This window comes from Wolffia australiana, chromosome 18 (assembly GCF_029677425.1).
Source record: "Wolffia australiana isolate 7733 chromosome 18, ASM2967742v1".
Lineage (NCBI taxonomy): Eukaryota > Viridiplantae > Streptophyta > Magnoliopsida > Alismatales > Araceae > Wolffia > Wolffia australiana.
The window spans coordinates 9788011-9806225 of record NC_135852.1 but is presented as its reverse complement, the minus strand read 5'-3'; the positions used below and the strand labels follow the sequence as shown (position 1 = coordinate 9806225).

The window sequence follows — 18215 nt, the reverse complement described above, 5'->3', positions numbered from 1 at the left end:
AGAAAGAGAGATATAGAGAAACGGGGAGTACGAGAGAGGGCGAGAGAGAGATAGAGAAAATGATTGTACGAGAGAGGGAGAGAGAGAGATAGAGACACAGAGTATGAGACAGATAGATTATGATTTCGAAAGAGCGAGAGAGGGCGAGAGAGACACGGGGAGAGAGAGGGAGAGAAAGGGAGAGAGAGAAACAGAGCGACACACAGAGAGAAAGAGATTGAGAGAGGGAGGGATGGAGAGCCAGAGAGAGAATGCGAGAGCGCGAGAAGTACGAGAGATCAAACAGAAGTTCGATCGGACTGAAATTCGGAAGTGTCCTAATTCTAATGGAGAAAAAAGTGGAAGTTACTATGGTCCCTATTGTAAGGATACGTGATTGCAAATTTGAGATTCATTAAAATCTTCACAGCAATAATTTACAAAATCGGAACACAGATGCCGCGAAGCCAGCGGCCCCAACACCCACTAGAATTCGTGCGTATGATTGGAGAAGGAATCCGGCATGGGTTTACAGGCACCGGCGAAACCTTAGTTTCCGGGGGCGAAGTTGGTGGCGTAGGCCCAGGCGTTGTTGTTGACGGGGTCGGCGAGGTGGTCGGCCAGGTTCTCCAGGGGACCCTTGCCGGTGACGATGGCCTGCACGAAGAAGCCAAACATGGAGAACATGGCCAGGCGGCCGTTCTTGATCTCCTTCACCTTCAGCTCCGCGAAGGCCTCTGGGTCCTCGGCCAGGTTCAGCGGGTCGAAGCTGCCGCCGGGGTACAGCGGGTCGACAACCTCGCCGAGCGGCCCGCCGGCGACGCGGTAGCCCTCGACGGCGCCCATGAGGACGACCTGCGTGGCCCAGATGGCGAGGATGCTCTGCGCGTGCACCAGGCTGGGGTTGCCGAGGTAGTCCAGCCCGCCCTCGCTGAAGATCTGCGACCCGGCCTTGAACCAGACCGCCTCGCCGAACTTGACGCCGTTGCGGGCGAGCAGCTCGGGGAAGACGCAGCCCAGCGCGCCGAGCATGGCCCAGCGGGCGTGGATCACCTCCAGCTCGCGGTTCTTGGCGAAGGTCTCGGGGTCGGCCGAGAGCCCGGCCGTGTCCCAGCCGTAGTCGCCGGGGAACTCGCCGGTGAGGTAGGAGGGGGCCTCGCCGGAGAAGGGGCCGAGGTACTTGACCCTGTCGGGGCCGTACCAGGGGCTGCCGGAGGAGACGGGCTTGGGCTTGGCTGCCGTCTTCCTCATGGAGATCCTGCCCTCTCCGAATACCTCGGAGCCGGCGGGGGAGACCTTGACCGCCTTACCGGCCATGGAAGGGGAGGAGAGGGCCATGGTGGCTGCCATCGTCTTCTGGCGGGACGACGTCGATTACTTCTTAGACGTTGGCAGGACGCTGGACTTGACCTGAGATTATGGAAGGCTATCACTGAATGTTTTAATAGCATCCGGGGTCGCCTTGCGGCGATCTGGAGTTCCTCCAGTTCAGCGTATCCGGTATCCTGTGCATTCGCCCTATTGGCCTAGCCCTGATACCGTCTGATAGCATCGTGCCCAGCCACAAGTTCAGATATTCATCGTACCTCCAGCGTGAGAGAAAGTTCGTCACGACTCATGAGTCCAGGCCCACGGGCATGGATAATTGGATTTCTTCATATTCCTACGCGGGCTACAATTGATCTCAATTGGGAGCTGTCGGTTTGGATTCTTCATGCAACGACTGGTCTTACAGTAAATCATTTGCGGACAGATTTCCAGGTTACTCATTGGATGCTATCAGATTATCTGAGGATATAATCTATATATTTTGTTGGATCTTCTTGAAAGGTTCAGAGATCTCCGTCCACTTATAATGTGGATATGGGACCCATTTTTAGCTTTAATCGCGTTGTCGTTGTAGTGTATTTGCGTTGGCGTGCAGCCCCTCGTCGAGTCCCCAGTTGTCTGTTTTGCATGATCTCTTATTTCACTTTGAAGCAGTACGTGTCTATGACCGAAGTTCTTACCCTCCGTTGATGCCAGCAGAGTGGAAGGGCATGATTCAAGGTCCAGGATATGAGAGGAAGCGATGAAGAGGAAAAGGTAGGCTTGACAAAAATCACGGTACATTGAAACAATTTACGTCTGGGGCTTTTTACAGGAGCATCAGGCTCCTAATCGTACAAAACTCGACATTTTACCCTCATGGTCAAATAATATTGAGATAATCTCAACCCCTCAATACTCATACTTAATGAAGCCTGGGCTAAAACCTATTCAAGCGAATTGCTGGTATCTTTACGGTTACTCATCAGTTTGTGATACTTACTAAAACACTCGAATTTGAAGAAAAAACACGCGTTACAATATAGGATTTTTTTTAATGTAATAACAATGGTTCCATCGACCAATATTTGTAATCTCCACGATAGAGAATATTAAATGAAGTTCTTCTTAATGATTGAGTCAAAAACTTTGCATCAAGTTTTCTTTCCAGTTTTTAAATGACGATGTGGTGTCGATCTGTTTGAAAAAAAAAGTAGGAGCAGTCTTTAAACATTAACTAGTATCTTGCTGTTTATTTTCACCATCTACGATCTATGAGCTCTTGAATTAAAATCAGTTTTTGTTTGCTTTTCATATTGCGCTAACGTTTCATATGTCATGGCCCGCGTTTCAACACGTTTAATTCTGTCAGTAGTCATGAATCAAAATTATTTTTTTACTAATGCCATTGTCTTGCACAATAGTATTTCTGCTATCCATTTCATCTAAATACTAATTGACATATCTTTGGATGGTCATTAGACGACGGGATCCAAAATGTTAAATAACTTCATGCCGTTTGAAAAGGAAATTCTTGATGAAAGCAATTTTCTTTTGCATGGTCATGATAGATTTATGTCTTAATAATTTTTCGATTAGCTTACTTTCGTCTCGCTTGTTTGATTGAAACATGTCAAATTACACTAAGATGATGTGATAATCTAAAACTGAATCCTTTTGGCTTCTTAAAGATATCCCCAATGAAATCATTTGCCTAAAAATAAAATAAATTATTGGTATAGATGATATATGATTATTTAAATGCATAAATATTTTTAAATGCCACAAACCTAAAGGTTAACACCCATCAAAATGTCACAATTTCATTCCCGATACTTTATTATCAAATATTTACTTTTTTCACATAAAATCAATAATTTTTAGAATATGTTAAAAAAATTAAGGGTTGATAACAACATTTTTTAGGTTTTCATAAACATATTTTTTATAGATAAACATATGCTTTATATGTCAAGATTAGGGTTTGCCTGTCCCGATACCGGTATGCGATTACAGTATCCGGATGGATGTTGTTCCGGATATGGGAAATCAATTTTTTTTGTATCTGTTTTTTTTCGATATCCGGATATTGGATACTGATATCGGATATCGATTGCTACAGTATTTATATCCAATATCTATATCCGTCTTGATGTCGTCATCCGCCTCTGTCGCTCGGGGAGGATGACGATATCAGATATCGGGCGTGGATATCGGATTTCGATATCCAAGTTAGAGAGGCTATTTAAAAATATAATTAGCCCATAATTATTCAGCTGTTGGAATGGATCAACGTAATTGGGAGCTTTTTATTGATTAAGTTACTTGTTTAATATATACAGCAGAATCCTTTCAATTTCTTCCACATGGGATAACAGAATCCGGAGTTAACATCAAACTCTGCATCCTTTTATCTCATATGGAAGAAAATAGAAATTTTTAGCTCTATTTATTGGACAATATGTTAATATATTGAATAAATAATATATATAAGGAGCTTTAAATATAGTGACTATAGGTTAAAATGTTATTTTATCATTTAATGTATAGTCAGACTCATTTAATATATAAAGAGCAAAATTTCTAGTTTCCTTCATGTGGGATAACAGTATTCAGAATTTACATTAAACTTTGAATCCTGTTATCCCATATGAAAGAAATAAAAATCTTGCACTATATATATTAACTGAGGATGAAAATACACCAAAAGCATACGATCGATGTACATTAGTCATTGAAAGTGTTGACAAAAGTTAGTTTTCCTGTCGATATCAGATATCGATATCCGAATACCAGTTTCGATATCCGGATATCAAAATCCAATATCCGGTATCCGATACCCATTTCGTCCCTCCCCCCCCCCCCCCATATCCGTCATCAATATCTGTCTAGACCTAAAGGACGAATATCAACCGATATCCGAGATCCGATATCAGACACCGTCTCGGTTTTTTTCCGAATATCGGATATCGGTTGGACAATCTCTAGTCAAGATAGCTAGCCATGAAAAGAGGTCTATATTTTGTGTCGAATTTACAATGTTCAACTGTGAATATATCGCTTGAGCCAATAGTGTGTACGATTCGAAGTCTTATTTGGAATTGTTGAGAGCTAGGAAACCTTCCCCTCAGTCACACCTCATCTCACTTATCAATAAGCACAAACTACAAATGGTGAGACTTATTGATCCTATGATTACCTTAGATAATATTCATTCCAGCACAAGGAAACTTAGAATGGTAACACCTATTGTCACTTCTTGAATAAGATCTCACTATTCTGAATCAGAGATTATTTTTTGGAGTACATTTGCTGTAGGGAATTATGTTGGGAGCTGAGGATTAGGTTAAGTGAACAGCTTGATGAGGCCCTGCGGCGAAAAGAGATTTACTATCGCCAGAAATCACATGTCCAATGGCTTTAGGAGGTCACGAGAAATATATTTTTCTTTCACACCTCGTTCCACCATAGATATCTAGCTTATTACATGTCCCTACTAGAGACATAAAATCATGACCCTAAATGATTAGAAGAGATTGGTGTTGCTTATTTCAATACCCTTCTTACCTCCCGCGACAATGATGATTGAGAGTATACTCTCCTCTATTCCACAACAAGTGAGAGACTATGAAAATAACAGCCACCCGGTCATTCCTACATGAGTGGAAATCAAGGATGTAGTCTTCTTAGTAGAAAGAAGGGCCTAGGGTGTGATGACTTCTTATAATAGTTTTATACAGAATTTTGGGTTGTTATATGTACCAAATTAATGCATTCCATCAATGAGATATTCATCTGAAAAGTTTTCCCAAGAAGCTATAATTCTACTTCTCTTCCACATATCCCAAAAGTAGATAACCTAGCTTATTTTCAAGACTGTCAACCCATTATTATTTTTTGCAATGTATGATATAAAGTTAGATACAACCATCAAAAACGAAATAGGGACTTTAAATAATAGACTCATTTTTATTGAGAAGTGTGGATTTGGCAACGGTTGATAGATCCATGGCAATATCATGTTAGTTCTTGAGCTACCCCAGTAACTATACTACCATTATCCTCTGATGGAGCCAACTGAACTTTTCTAATCATAGTGTTGTGATGCTTTGGTTTCACCAGTCCGTTCACGCACCTTGTCAATGCTTTTATCATATAGAATAATTTCTCTCTTTTGGTGGACTGAAACTCCACTCGCTTCATTACCACATTTGGTCTGCGTCATGGTAAACAGATCTCGCCCACCCTTTTCATCTTGATGGAAGAGTTCATCAACCAATCCATCATACAAGCATGCACCTAGGGTCTGATCCAACCATACTACTCAGAAATATGTTGCTTAATTATCTCACACTCTATTCACATATGATGTAGTCATTTTTCCCCAATGGACCTTAAAAATCCATGCAGGGACTTATGATATATTAACTATATATAAGGACTCGTCAACACCCAAAGAGAAGCCTTACGGTAGGCCCATCCACTACTTTAAAATGCTCTCACATTATCTAGCACTATACATCATACTCATAAGGATGCCTGCCTTTTGACTATCTTGTGTGTACTATATTTCAAGGCTTTGGACTACATCATTATCTTGAGGTTCTTGTGGACAAGTTCAAAAAGAATCTAAGAGGATGGAAACTTCATCTTATATCTCCCAAGGGATGCATCCAACTAATTTTTGACGTCCTCATGAGTAACCACTTGGGTTCTAGAGGTTTAGATCTGGATGAAGAACTCAAAGCAATTTAAAACAAAAGCCTTCAACGTATTGTAACAATATCAACAAAATTTTGAAATGAAAAAACTGTGCATTGATTACATCCATGATTCCTTCAATCTTCAAATTATTCTCATAAATGTACTATTATGCACCGCATCTAGATTTATCCATGCGGTCCTCAGCATATTGAATCTCCTCCTTCACATTGAAGAGCCCCATTCAGCCTTTCTCACATAGTTACATCATCCCACTCGCATCAAGAATGAAAAAGAGCCATAGGGAGAAGGGTTGTACAAGGAGAAGGCCCCTGAACCATTCTGGCTTGGGTGAATTTTGTTCAAGGTGTTCCTCTATTTATACTATATGGATATTTTTATTAAAACCCCCAAAATTAGGTATACATTTTGACATCTGAAAGCTCATTTGCGTGTGACCTTTTAGGGCAATCTATTAGGTCTAGTTAAGAACTCTAACATCACAATAACCTTTGTTGGCCTTCCAAATTAATTTTCTATATCATCTTATAGATTAATTAATGCTGCATCAGTTTAACCCGATCAGTAGGTCGAGTCTCCAACACGTGGGGTACCAAGCTACAACTCGCACTCTTGAAGGTACAAAGGAGTGTGTATCAACTCACTCATGCGACATGTTCGTCATTCGTTACTATGTACGTATAGTCGTTCATCCACTTAACGCTCCAAAGATGACTTAGGGTATGGTCAACTATCAAACCCTAATTGATCATCTAAGTTAAACCCTAATCGAAAATCATCGGACAACTCTTCTCTGATATTTCATTGCTTTGGCCAAGGACTTCATCACTTTGTCTTTTTTGAGCTATCACCTGTTTGAATGAGGGTGGAGAATCCCATATTGACCACTCAATCATCTTTGTGAACTTCTTGATGCACCTGAACTAAGACTATTTAGAATCCCATGATTAAGGACTCGTTGGTGATAGTCAAAGTACAACTATTTGTGTGCAACACGTCTTTGGTGTTTCAGGTCTAAGGACCACTAACACAACAATGACATCAATCAACCTGATTGACATTTTGGTATAATATCATTTAGGGATTTGTACGAATCAATTCGGTGAATTCTTTTCACTAAAGAGCACCCACTATCTATCCTTAGTGTATCCACACTAATTATTGCAAGGACAACCATACTCATCGTATGAGTGAGGCTGGATAGTGTTATTTTATCAAGATATTCTGTTGTCATTCTTGATTATCTTCAAATAGGAATAATTAGAACACATGCTTAAAGACTAGTAATCTCAATATTAAAATCTTATCATAATTCACTAAGTCAGATCATATATTCATGGGACTTCATCATAAGCGTCACACGTCCACTATAATGAATATGTTGTATTAATGAAGATGAAATGAGACATCAAATGTGTGACTGGCTCGTCACCCACATATATGTCCATCACAACTAGTGATCCTTTGTTGGCTGAAAACTGTTGTCCAGCCAATGGTATCAAGGGCCAAGGGTAAAGATGGACAAAACTGCCCTTGATCGGCTGATCTCATTCATATGGGGTCTGATGGTTGCCATTCGATTGCAATCATGGACAACTTTAATTTTGGTATACCCCCAGCCATATCTGCATCCTTGTTCGCCTGGCCCGCCAACATTCGTTCACATGATGCATCTGCCAAGGGGTCTCATCTTCCTCATTAGTCATCGTGGCCAATCAAAGGCCTCTATAAAAAAAAGAAAAATATTTAAAAATGATAATAAATCTCATTGTGTGATCTTCCAAAAGAAGATTAGATGATTGAGATTATATTTGAGTACTTATACAAACCCATTATAATGCAGGCTTTGGGCCAGGTTGGCTCAAAGCCCAGTGAAGGTGTCTACCTATTTATTTTAAGATAGCAGCCCATTGGGCCGCGATCTATCTCATTACTTGTCCACCAGGCATAGTGCGGAGATAAAAGAGTCAATCAGATATAATCCCATATCAAAAGATGTTAAAAAACATGACAAACAAAATGAAATGACATCTCCCTTGCGTGTGCATGGGTTACCTCTACTATTGGGCACCCTATTGGGCTTACTTAAGCTTAGTTTGTGTTTTTGTGTGCAGCTAATTGGCCGTCAGCAGTTTGCAAGCTGCATGCAGTCTTGGGCCCTATTTTCTGGCTTGCTAGTGGGTGGCTTGAGCAGCTCAAGAATGCTCAGCGCAGATGCCTCTAATGCTTCATAAAATGCAATTTTTATTTTTTCTTCTTCTTCTTCTTTTTAAGAAAAATTTTACTTTATCCATGAAACTAACATATTAGTGAGAAGGATAAAATTAATTAACTGTAATAATATTTTAAGCATATTTTTAATAAGAATTAGGGGGCCTGTAAATTAAGGGGAGAGTATCATAAAAGGTATGGTTTCAACAAAATGTACAATTTAATACAAGAAATAATGACCGTATAAAGATGGAAATAATATCAACAAAATTATTTTAAAATGGCCTTAAAAATGTGTCTGATTGCTTGGCTCATTTTGGGTTTGTCAATAAATATTATAAATGGCCTTAAAGATGGAAATAATAGAATCAGTGATTCTAGTTAGTAGCTATGGCTCAGGGAAATCAGTGGAAAACACTTGCTCTAACATTTTCACTACCCAAACCAGTCATTTAACGATATCTTTTTCCTCAAGAAATAACCTCTTACGTGGAAGGCAAGTAATCCCACCTGGAACTCATAATCAATATGAATCATAAATAGAGAAATACACACATCATAGTAAAACACAACTGTTGAACTAGTGTATCTTTGGTGTCTCATGTATAATAATTGCTTTTATAACTATAATATGAATAATTCTGATTGACACTTAGGTATAATTCAATTCAGAAATTCATATAGTATAAATTCAACGGTCTTTCCCAAAAGACCACACACTCCCTTTTTTAGTGTCTCCATGCTAATGGATATAGGATCTAACATACTCATCATGTGAGTAGTATTGGATAATTATCCTATTCCCAGGTATTTTGATTTTATCTAAAGTATCCTTAAAATAGGAATCATTGTAATCCAAAGACTCATGATTTTTCATTTGATCACTTCTTAAATATAACTACTTCATTAGAGACATCAAATTAAATAAAATTTATAAATAAATACTAATTTCAATGAATATAAATAACACATATATGTCAGAATGTATTTCAACCACAACATTATGATTTATGTTGTGCGCTATTTATGGTGAACTCTTTGTATTTGTGAAATAACATTGTGAATTATGATAAAATCACAATATAATGATCACAATTATATAATTATATATTTGAAATATTCCTATTCAATGATATGACAAGGAAGAGATCAAACTATCTCATTTGGATTATACCATATGATCCTACTTTTAAGTATGATCTAGGACATAAGGTTGGTGCTCTTTAGAGAAAGCATTCACTGAATTGATCTGTATGAATCCATGAATTCTTGTGGTAGGCTACTGATAAGCCTAAAAATGTACTTAAAATATGTCGTTGTTTGGGCTTTTAGACTTATGCAATAAAATTTATAATTTGCCTTAATCACTCAATATGAATATAGAGCAAGTAAGGGGTCGAACCACAGGGAGGCAACAAATGAGAATTTTTATCCAATTTTAATAAATTAATTCAAGAATGAATTAATTTTGCAATTAATAAATCTTAATTATCCTTAATAATATTCTTTAATTAATCAAAATTAAGTAAAACTTAATTTTGATTTTTAATATTTCGGTCAGAAAATTCAAGATAGGAATTCTATAATTTTAAGCTCAGATTAATTCAGATTATTAATTTCCCAATTATTATAAATAATAAAACAATTTTATGAATTAAAATTGGGAATTAAATAATCAAGAAAGAGATCTTTAAATTGGAGTTCAAGATAGACGAATTTTCGATTAAAATTTTATTTTAGGTTTTTTTATATATTAAATTAAACTCCTAAAAAATAAAAATCGAAATCTAGAGAGAGAAACTAAACAAATTAACCTAGAGAGAGAAAGTGAAGAAATTGGGGAAAAGATGAAATCCGACCCTAAATCAAAAATCTAATGAAACAGAAATGTTTTAAATTTATCTAGAATTAAGGATAAAAAATCGGATCTTGGATCAGAATAAAAAAAAAGTGCTAATTTCATTCAAAACACACTTCTAGGGCATGTACATTCCGCCCATGCCTCGGCGTTTTAGAATCGTTCAAGAAGATTGTTGAAATACAAATCAGAAACTTAAAGTTTTGAGTGCAAAAGCAAGATCTGTCGACTTCAAGAACCCCTCCTGTGCTCTTTGTGGCCAATTGCTTGGGGGAGAGCATCCAAAAAGTGATTTTCGCCCTTTTCCAGACCTCCATTTAAAGATCCAACCGTCTGGATTGTAGAGGGGGAAAAGACGAACGTACCCTCCAATATCAAGGTTTTAGTGACAAAAAATCTGAGCCGTTGGATTTATTTATCTCTCCTCCAATAAGATTGGAAATGGCGCATTTTGATTGGCTAGCATGATTATTTCTCATTTTCTGCTTTCTCGGATCACGCCCTGACACATGGTTGTGCGCGTCGTCAGCCTGCAATCATTGGCAAGTGATTTTGTCATTTGAACGGCTAGGAATGCTCCACGTCACCCTGAAATAATAAAAACAAAAGAAAAGGACAAAAGGTCTTTTTTTTAAAAAAAAAAAAAATATATTTTTATTCTCTTAGCCGTAATCTTTGACCATTCTTCTCTCTCTTCTCTCTTTTATTTTAAATCGGGATAATAGCGCGGTATATTCCAAACTTTCAAAAAAGTCTGAGAGATATCCTAAACTTTTTTTTTCGCACCGTATATCCCCAACTCTTGAAATTGAAAAGAGGCTATCCTGGTGATGACGTGGATCTCCACGTCGCCTGCCAGGTGGAATCCTGGCCAGACGGAATCCACCTGGCTGCCACGTGGATATCCACGTCATCATCGGGATAGCCTAAGAGATTAATTAAAGGGAAGGGGGAGAGAGAGAGAGACGCGCTATAGAGAGAGAAGATAAGGAGATAGAGAGAAGGAGAGAAAAGGGCGCCTCTTCGACCTCCTCTCCAACGTAGAAGCAGGCGCAGGAAGAAGGTGCCAGAAGATTCCGACCGCCTAATGCCGCTTGAGGGAGCTCGTCGTCTTCCTATACTCCCCCATGGAACCTTCCCCGTCAAGGTACCGTATGATTTTTTTGGTTATCATTCTAAATTTTTTTGTTTTTTTTTTTTGTTTCGATTCCTCTCTATTTTTTTTCGATTCCTCTCAGTTTTTTTTTTCCGATTCCTCTCAGTTTTTATATTTCAATTCATCTCAATCGAAATTTTATTTTTCTTTCTGGTTTCTCTGTTCTACGGGCGTTCATTCTCTGTTCTACAGGCGTTCATTCTCTGTTCTGTTTTACGCAACAAACAAGCCTGGGTTTCCCCATGTTTGTGGTGATATCATCTGTCCTCCAGCTCTAGACGCATCATTTGCGCCGGTCGGAGTGGAGCGAAGACGCGAGGAGGCGACGCAGCCAATCTATCAGACGGCGGAGACGGCAGGGCGATCTCTCTGCGATTTTGGTAATTGTTCACGTCGACAGGCCCTTTTCCAGAATGATGACTATTCATAACTATCATTACCTTGACAACAAATAAGAGTTCGACCCAAGATTTTCTACAATTACTCCCATTCATTGACAAAACCTTTAGATCAATCCAAAGTAGTCCACCCTTTCTCTGGGTTCGAATAATGACTATTCATAACTCTTATTACCTTGACAACAAATACAAGTTCGACCCAAGATTTTCTATAATTAGTCCCATTCATTGACAAAACCTTTAGATCCATCCAAAGTAGTCTACCCTTTCTCTGGGTTCGAATGATGACCATTCATAACTCTTACCTTGGCAACAAATAATAGTTCATTGACAACTATTCATAACTACTATTACCTCGGCAACAAATAAGAGTTGGACCCAATGCTTTATTTCTTTCATAGTTGATCCTGATTCGAGTAAAGAAGCCTGCTTTGTTTATGCGTAGCTTGGGGCCGAGAAACTGACATGAATCTGGCATCTGCCGTCGGCAAACAACCAGGAATGGAAAGCCGAGAAGAATCTGAGATTCCTCCTCCAGAAAGTACTCAAACAGAGCGACGTTGGAAGCCTTGGGAGGATAGTATTACCCAAGGTGCTTCTTTTCTTACCCAAATCTCCTAATTTATTCATTCGTTTGTTATTTTTGAGAAAATAACCTAATGGGTTTTCTTCTAAGGTCTTATCTACTTTGTTATGATGAACTTCATCGCAGAAAGAGGCTGAAACCCACTTGCCAGAACTGCAGACTAGAGATGGAATGACCCTTGTTATGGAAGATATTGTTACTTCCCAGATTTGGAACATGCGATACAGGTAGATAATCTCTTGTTCTTGTGATTTTTTGGCTTAGTTTTTCATTTTTTTATATTTTTTTTCAGGTTTTGGCCCAACAATAAGAGCAAGATGTATCTACTTGAAAACACTGGTAAGAAGCAGTTAATGACCATAGTTTTTTCTTAAAAAAAATCGTCTGTATAAATTCAATATCTACATTTGATGTTGTAGGAGAGTTTCTTCGATTGAATGGGCTGCAAGAAGGAGATTTCATCATCATCTACTCCGATATTAAGTGCGGAAAATACGTACGGCCCTTCTACTTTGTTGATTTTAAGTTCTCGTCTTTTTCTCAATCATGCAAGTTGGTCGCTGAAATTTTTCTCCAATCCAACTGAAAATAGGTTTAAATTTTGTGGGAATATAATCAGCGTGGACTTCTAAAGAGGGAAATTGAAAATGAATAGGTATACTTCTAAATCAATGCAATGAAAAACTTTTAGAAAGTTTCCAAGTTGTTTATTTCTTCTTATCGCTCTACTTCTTTATTTTGCTCTTATCTTTCAAAAACAAACTTCTTCGTTTTACTCTCTCATAGTTCTAAAAATGAAACTTTACAAAGAAAGAGATGGTTTCTTAAGAACATAACCTTCCTCATAGACGTTTTACTTCCTGATCACAATTTCGTTATGGTCATTTTATAAGTAGCTTGAAATCTTATTTGTTCCAATAATTTACAAGAAATTTCTTGTGGAACAGATGATCAGAGGAGTGAAAGTAAGACAGACGACTGACTGCATCCAAAGTGGAAACAACTCATTCAAGCTCAACCCCATGGATGCCGAGGTGAAAAGGGATGGAGGCCATTGAACATGTTGGAATCAACGGTGAAGAATAGCTCAATTCCATGGCCCTGTGATCCAACGGTGTATGATCCCATCACTGCAGACCATCTAAATCTCTATCTTTAGAGATAAATGTATGAAAATGACCTTGTTCTTCTGAGAGAGAGAGAGAGAGAGAGAGAGAGAGAGAGAGAGAGAGAGAGAGAGAGAGACTTTTGAAGTATATAAAGCGCCCTTGTGTAAATGGAATAGTATAGACAAACCCTTCTAAATTCGTAGAACTATTACATTAGGGCAAGAAACACAGTAGAAAAGAGGAGAGAGAAGATGTGAAGGTTTAAAACTGTAGCATTTTCCTTTGAAATTTTCCTTCATTTTTTCACTTGTTTCTGTAATATATTACACAATTAGAACAGCAACAAGGAAAATTTGTGTGTGACTTCTCTGAAATCCACCGGCTCCACCAGAAACAAACTCCACCGGCTCCAAAAGGATAAACTCAAATTTCAAATCTCCCAAGTATGCAGAATAAGACAATTCAAATTATATCAAAGGATGTCACCTGTCAACAAAAAACAAAAAAGCAATAAACTATTAATTCAGGAAAATGGGAAAAAAAGATATTTCTCTGGATTAAGAATATCGAAAGCATAGTGCAAACTAAACTGGATTTTCTTGGTCAAGTTTGATATCTTTTAATATATTATTGGACAAAAAGCACCAGTTAAACAACCTCTTGAAAAATTTCAAACAAACTCTTGATTGTCAAATTATCCAATGCAAAACTTAGGCCACATTTCCTAATCAAAGTGATTGACATTTCAGCCCTAGGTTTTGTGTGTCCTCTCTGGATCACATTAAGTCCATGAAACCTGTTTCAACCATAGAAATCCAACATGGATCAAACAACTGATATTAATATTTGAACTTCCCAATGAATCTTTCTATACTTCATTGAATTCCCAATGAATCTTTGATTTCTACTAACTCCTTTTAACTCCACTAACTCAAAATCAGATGGACTAAAGAACATACTTTCCTTCTTCTACAGTCTGTGAATAAACCACAGATAGAAACAAAGATAAGGAATTAGAGAGATAGAAACAAAGACAAGTGGGCATCTTCCCAGGCTCCAAAAAAAAAACAAAAATTGCCTAATAAGGAAGCAAAAGAAGGGAATAATGTGCCAAGAAAAATACCTTTTGTTCTGTAGATTCTTCCTCGTCTTTAGATTCTTCCATAACATTCATTACATCTCTTTCACAAAAATTTTCAAAGGCTGAAATTTCTATGATATCTCTCTCTCTCTCTCTCTCTCTCTCTCTCTCACTGAGGCCTGAAAAAAGGAAACAGAGAAAGATGAAATTCCAGAGATCAACAAAGAGATGTGAAATTTGAAAAAATTAAAGAAAAAAGTAGTAAATACCAGCGTAGCCCTTCAACAATGTATCCCTTCAACTTGGTGCATGTCTTCCGATTAGGGCCATGCATGTCTTCCGATTATGGCCAACTTGGTGGCAAAGAGAGCACCTCATCTGCACGCCTTTCTTGGATAATCGTTGACCATTAAGTTCTTTCTCACTAGAGTCGATTCTTCTCTTTTGCTTGGGCCTTCCAGGTTGTTTCTTCACGAGAGGAGGGAATACATAGTTCCCTTCAACTTTGGTCGATAAGTTCCTTCCATTTAATGGTCGAATACCATTTCGATATGCTAGCTTGTAGACATCTTTCATCAACCAGTCAGTGACAAAACTGACAGGGTCCTGCTTCATCTAGTGAATGCAAGTAATAGCATGGGAGCATGGAATACCCCTTATATTCCAATATCTACAACTACAGGATCTTGTACGTAAATCAACCACAAATCTATTTCCCAAGTCCGTAACTTCAAATTGATACTCTCCCGCATGTCTAAGGGTACATGTCCTAGACTTCAATTTGTTACCTTCCAGCAACTCTCTTATCCGAGGGCATAATTGATCAGTTATATCAGAAACTAACTCCCTTTTCTTAACTATCCTCTGCATGATAGTACTTCTAATATCTTCAAGCATGTCTATGATATATTTTGACCTATACTGTAAGATATAACTATTGAAGCACTCACAAACATTATTATCAATCACCTCGCATTTTGGCATCTCACTAATGTAAGCCCTACAAAACTTCTTTACACCTATATTACCAAAGTCATGCGCGGCTTGTGGTTTCAATGTGGTCATCTGTTGCATGATCCTATTGAAATCTTGATGAGTCATGCACTTCACAGCGTTCCAAAATAACATCTTCAATGTCCCAGTTGAATGTCCCTTCTTCTTCCAATTTGCATAAATATGTCTAGCGCAATTCCTATGCTCCGCATGTGGTAACAGATACGCCACTGCATTTTCGAGCCCCTACACAATGCAAAAGACCATCAAGATATTAGTTCTACATTACGCAATGAGACTTTCAAAGAATTATAATATTATAATATTATGCACGAGTTATGTAAATACCTTCTGTTGATCGCTCATAATTGTCCAACCATTACCGCCGTAAATTCCTAAATCTCCCATTAGCAGTTGAATAAACCAAGTCCAAGAAGCTTGATTCTCCCCTTCAACCACTGCCCAGGCAATAGGGTACATTTGATTATTCCCATCCTTGCCCACAGCACACAACAATTGACCTCTCATTTTGGTCTTCAAAAAACAACCATCCAAACCAATGACTCTTCTACAACCTTCAAGAAAACCTCTTGCTAGTGAATCGAAGCATATATAGAGTCTCTTAAACCTAACCAAAGAATCAGAACTCTCTCTCTCAAGCACCAAGTCTAAGGTACTACCACTATAAACCTTCTTTAACTCAACAATATAAGAAGGAAGCAAGTGATAATGGTCAATCAAAGAACCTTGAAGCTTCTTGCGCGCCGCAGATCTAGCTCTATAACAAGTATGCTTCGAAACTGTGATTCCAAACTGTTTGTTTATTTCTCGCATTATATCTACCACCTTCCAATTCATATTCATTCGAAACTTCTCTAAGAAGTGGTTTGCAATCCAATGGTAATCGGCTTGTCTATTCCTCGGATCCCTACTGCACGTATGAATATCATTTAGTGTCTTGACAACAAAGTGCTCCTTCCTACCATCCCAACTAGCATATATCCTCCATGGGCAATCTTTTTTACAAATCACTTCAACTTTTTGCTCACTAGACTTCAAAAATCTAATGTTGAACCCATTCCATATAGCATGGTTCTTCACAGCTGTCCTAAATTGAGAAGGCGATTCAAATTTCACGCCTACTTGAAATTTAATATTCTCAATGGGGCATCTGTGATCATACGTTATGCCCTTGTCTACGTTCCTTCTATTTTCTCCATCATCATCAGTATCATTGAGAGTTAAGATGTCCTCATCCGAATCAGCATACTCACCATGATATCCATACACAGATAATTCTTGCTGAACTTGTTCTTTTCTATTTCTCTGGCCATTAGTAAATCCATCATTCCATTCTTCACTTGAGTATCCATTGAGATCACTTGAATACATGTCACATTCTTCATATTCTCCACATGGATTATATTCAGAATCAGCATCACTATCATAAACAGCCCTTTTAAGAAACAAATGGACAATAGTAAGGTGTAATAATTTTCCAGAAGCATCCAGAAGTTATATACACAAATACAAATAATAAATTTGACATAGTCATCGTCCTCTTAGCAGCCTACAGCGACAGGCACAATGAAAAATGACAAATTTTTCTTGGGACGATGAACCAAACGGAGTATGACATGGGGCATGGAGTTGGAGATGAATGGACTATTCTGATAGGATACAGAATATCCAAGCAGAAAATTTTTGGTGGTTAAACACAGAATAGAAACATAGATCCTAAACTCAGCTAACAAAAGTCATTTGAAATTGAAAGTAGGATTGAATCAACTTTTAAGAACAAGAGGAATGGCGAAGCAAATGAAAAAATCCGAAAAAATGAGGAATTTTGAACAGAGCTGATGAAAGGAAATTCTTAGGGGAAGCATTGTGAGGGAAATTTGAACGATATTCAGAGGTAACAGCGCCTATATTAAAGAAATAAAATAAACACTTCGCAATCAGTCTACAGAGGTTTCTGAAAAAGCAAGGGAAAGGATAACAGGGAGGTAGTGATTCCCATGATTCCTATGTTGAAAAGCCAGATCAATTTAATGAAAAGTATAACATCACCACAAACATGGGGAAACCCAAGCTTGTTTTTTGGATCGCGGAGGAAGGTATATACAAGGTATGACATTTCAAGAATCCATACCGCTTTGGAAAAATCAGAGATTGTCATTACGATTGACTCCATAGTTATCAAAAAGGACATCTATTATTTGACATGGCGATACACAAGAAGATCGAATCAGAGAAACAGCAGCATAGCCTTTCAGATATTCCCTCAATTTAGAGTATTTTCATCGTGAAATTTTGAATTACTCAACGCCTTTCTTACAAGGGATCCTCTCATCATTGTCGAGGTTGGAGGGAGCAGACCAGAGAATTGGGAGAAATAAACAAGAAGAAATCCAATCATGGAACACTGATAAAAGGATCTCCGATTCAAAATTTTACCAGATCCAAAAGTATCCTCCAATTCTAGAAAAATTAACTCGTCGAATTATAGAGAGGTACCTGCCCTTACACCCGATGCACCGACCTTCTTACATCTCTCTCTGAGCTCCTTCAATTTCAGGATACTGAATTGCTGACAATTAAGAAAAACAATTATTTAATTACAAATACAAGGATAAACGAGATTCTTCCCATGAGAAAAGTTAAAAGGATTTAATTAAACAGAAAATTAAAGAACACACGAGCTGAGCACTTTCACAGGTCAGCAGACTCTAAAAAAAATGAGGAATTTCGAACAGAGCTCATGAAAGGAAATTCTTAGGGGAAGCGTTGTGAGGGAAATTCGAACGATATTCA

The 18215-nt window shown here is 38.2% G+C and overlaps 3 protein-coding genes across 3 annotated transcripts; 1 reads left to right on the top strand and 2 right to left on the bottom strand.

Annotated features, from left to right (window-relative positions):
• Window positions 1–373: 373 nt before the first annotated feature.
• Window positions 374–1408, bottom strand: LOC144714887 (chlorophyll a-b binding protein 40, chloroplastic-like). The gene has a single exon (XM_078589692.1). The coding sequence runs from the start codon at window positions 1327–1329 to the stop codon at window positions 529–531; it is 801 nt and encodes a 266-aa protein (XP_078445818.1). The 5' UTR covers window positions 1330–1408; the 3' UTR covers window positions 374–528.
• Window positions 1409–11165: 9757 nt separating this feature from the next.
• Window positions 11166–13276, top strand: LOC144714837 (B3 domain-containing transcription factor ABI3-like). The gene is made up of 6 exons (XM_078589627.1): window positions 11166–11225; window positions 12132–12224; window positions 12345–12445; window positions 12511–12557; window positions 12638–12714; window positions 13166–13276. Exons 1-6 carry the CDS (start codon window positions 11166–11168, stop codon window positions 13274–13276), a joined length of 489 nt encoding a protein of 162 aa, XP_078445753.1.
• A 1311-nt stretch (window positions 13277–14587) lies between these two features.
• LOC144714836 (uncharacterized) lies at window positions 14588–16793 on the bottom strand. The gene is made up of 4 exons (XM_078589626.1): window positions 16585–16793; window positions 16339–16509; window positions 15750–16029; window positions 14588–15512 (listed from the first exon to the last, which is right to left on the bottom strand). Exons 1-4 carry the CDS (start codon window positions 16791–16793, stop codon window positions 15024–15026), a joined length of 1149 nt encoding a protein of 382 aa, XP_078445752.1. The 3' UTR covers window positions 14588–15023.
• Between the last annotated feature and the right edge of the window lie 1422 nt (window positions 16794–18215).

What these genes read in the sequence shown, in the direction of transcription:
- LOC144714887 (XM_078589692.1), bottom strand. Translation starts at nt 1,329, where the DNA reads ATGGCAGCCACCATGGCCCTCTCCTCCCCTTCCATGGCCGGTAAGGCG.
- LOC144714837 (XM_078589627.1), top strand. Translation starts at nt 11,166, where the DNA reads ATGCCGCTTGAGGGAGCTCGTCGTCTTCCTATACTCCCCCATGGAACC. An exon ending in ATGGAACCTTCCCCGTCAAG is followed by an intron (nt 11,226 to 12,131) that starts GTACCGTATGAT and finishes GCAAACAACCAG; the next exon opens with GAATGGAAAGCCGAGAAGAA. An exon ending in ATATTAAGTGCGGAAAATAC is followed by an intron (nt 12,715 to 13,165) that starts GTACGGCCCTTC and finishes CTTGTGGAACAG; the next exon opens with ATGATCAGAGGAGTGAAAGT.
- LOC144714836 (XM_078589626.1), bottom strand. Translation starts at nt 16,793, where the DNA reads ATGTATTCAAGTGATCTCAATGGATACTCAAGTGAAGAATGGAATGAT. An exon ending in AACGTAGACAAGGGCATAAC is followed by an intron (nt 16,510 to 16,584) that starts GTATGATCACAG and finishes TTCTCAATTTAG; the next exon opens with GACAGCTGTGAAGAACCATG. An exon ending in TTATGAGCGATCAACAGAAG is followed by an intron (nt 15,513 to 15,749) that starts GTATTTACATAA and finishes AACGCTGTGAAG; the next exon opens with TGCATGACTCATCAAGATTT.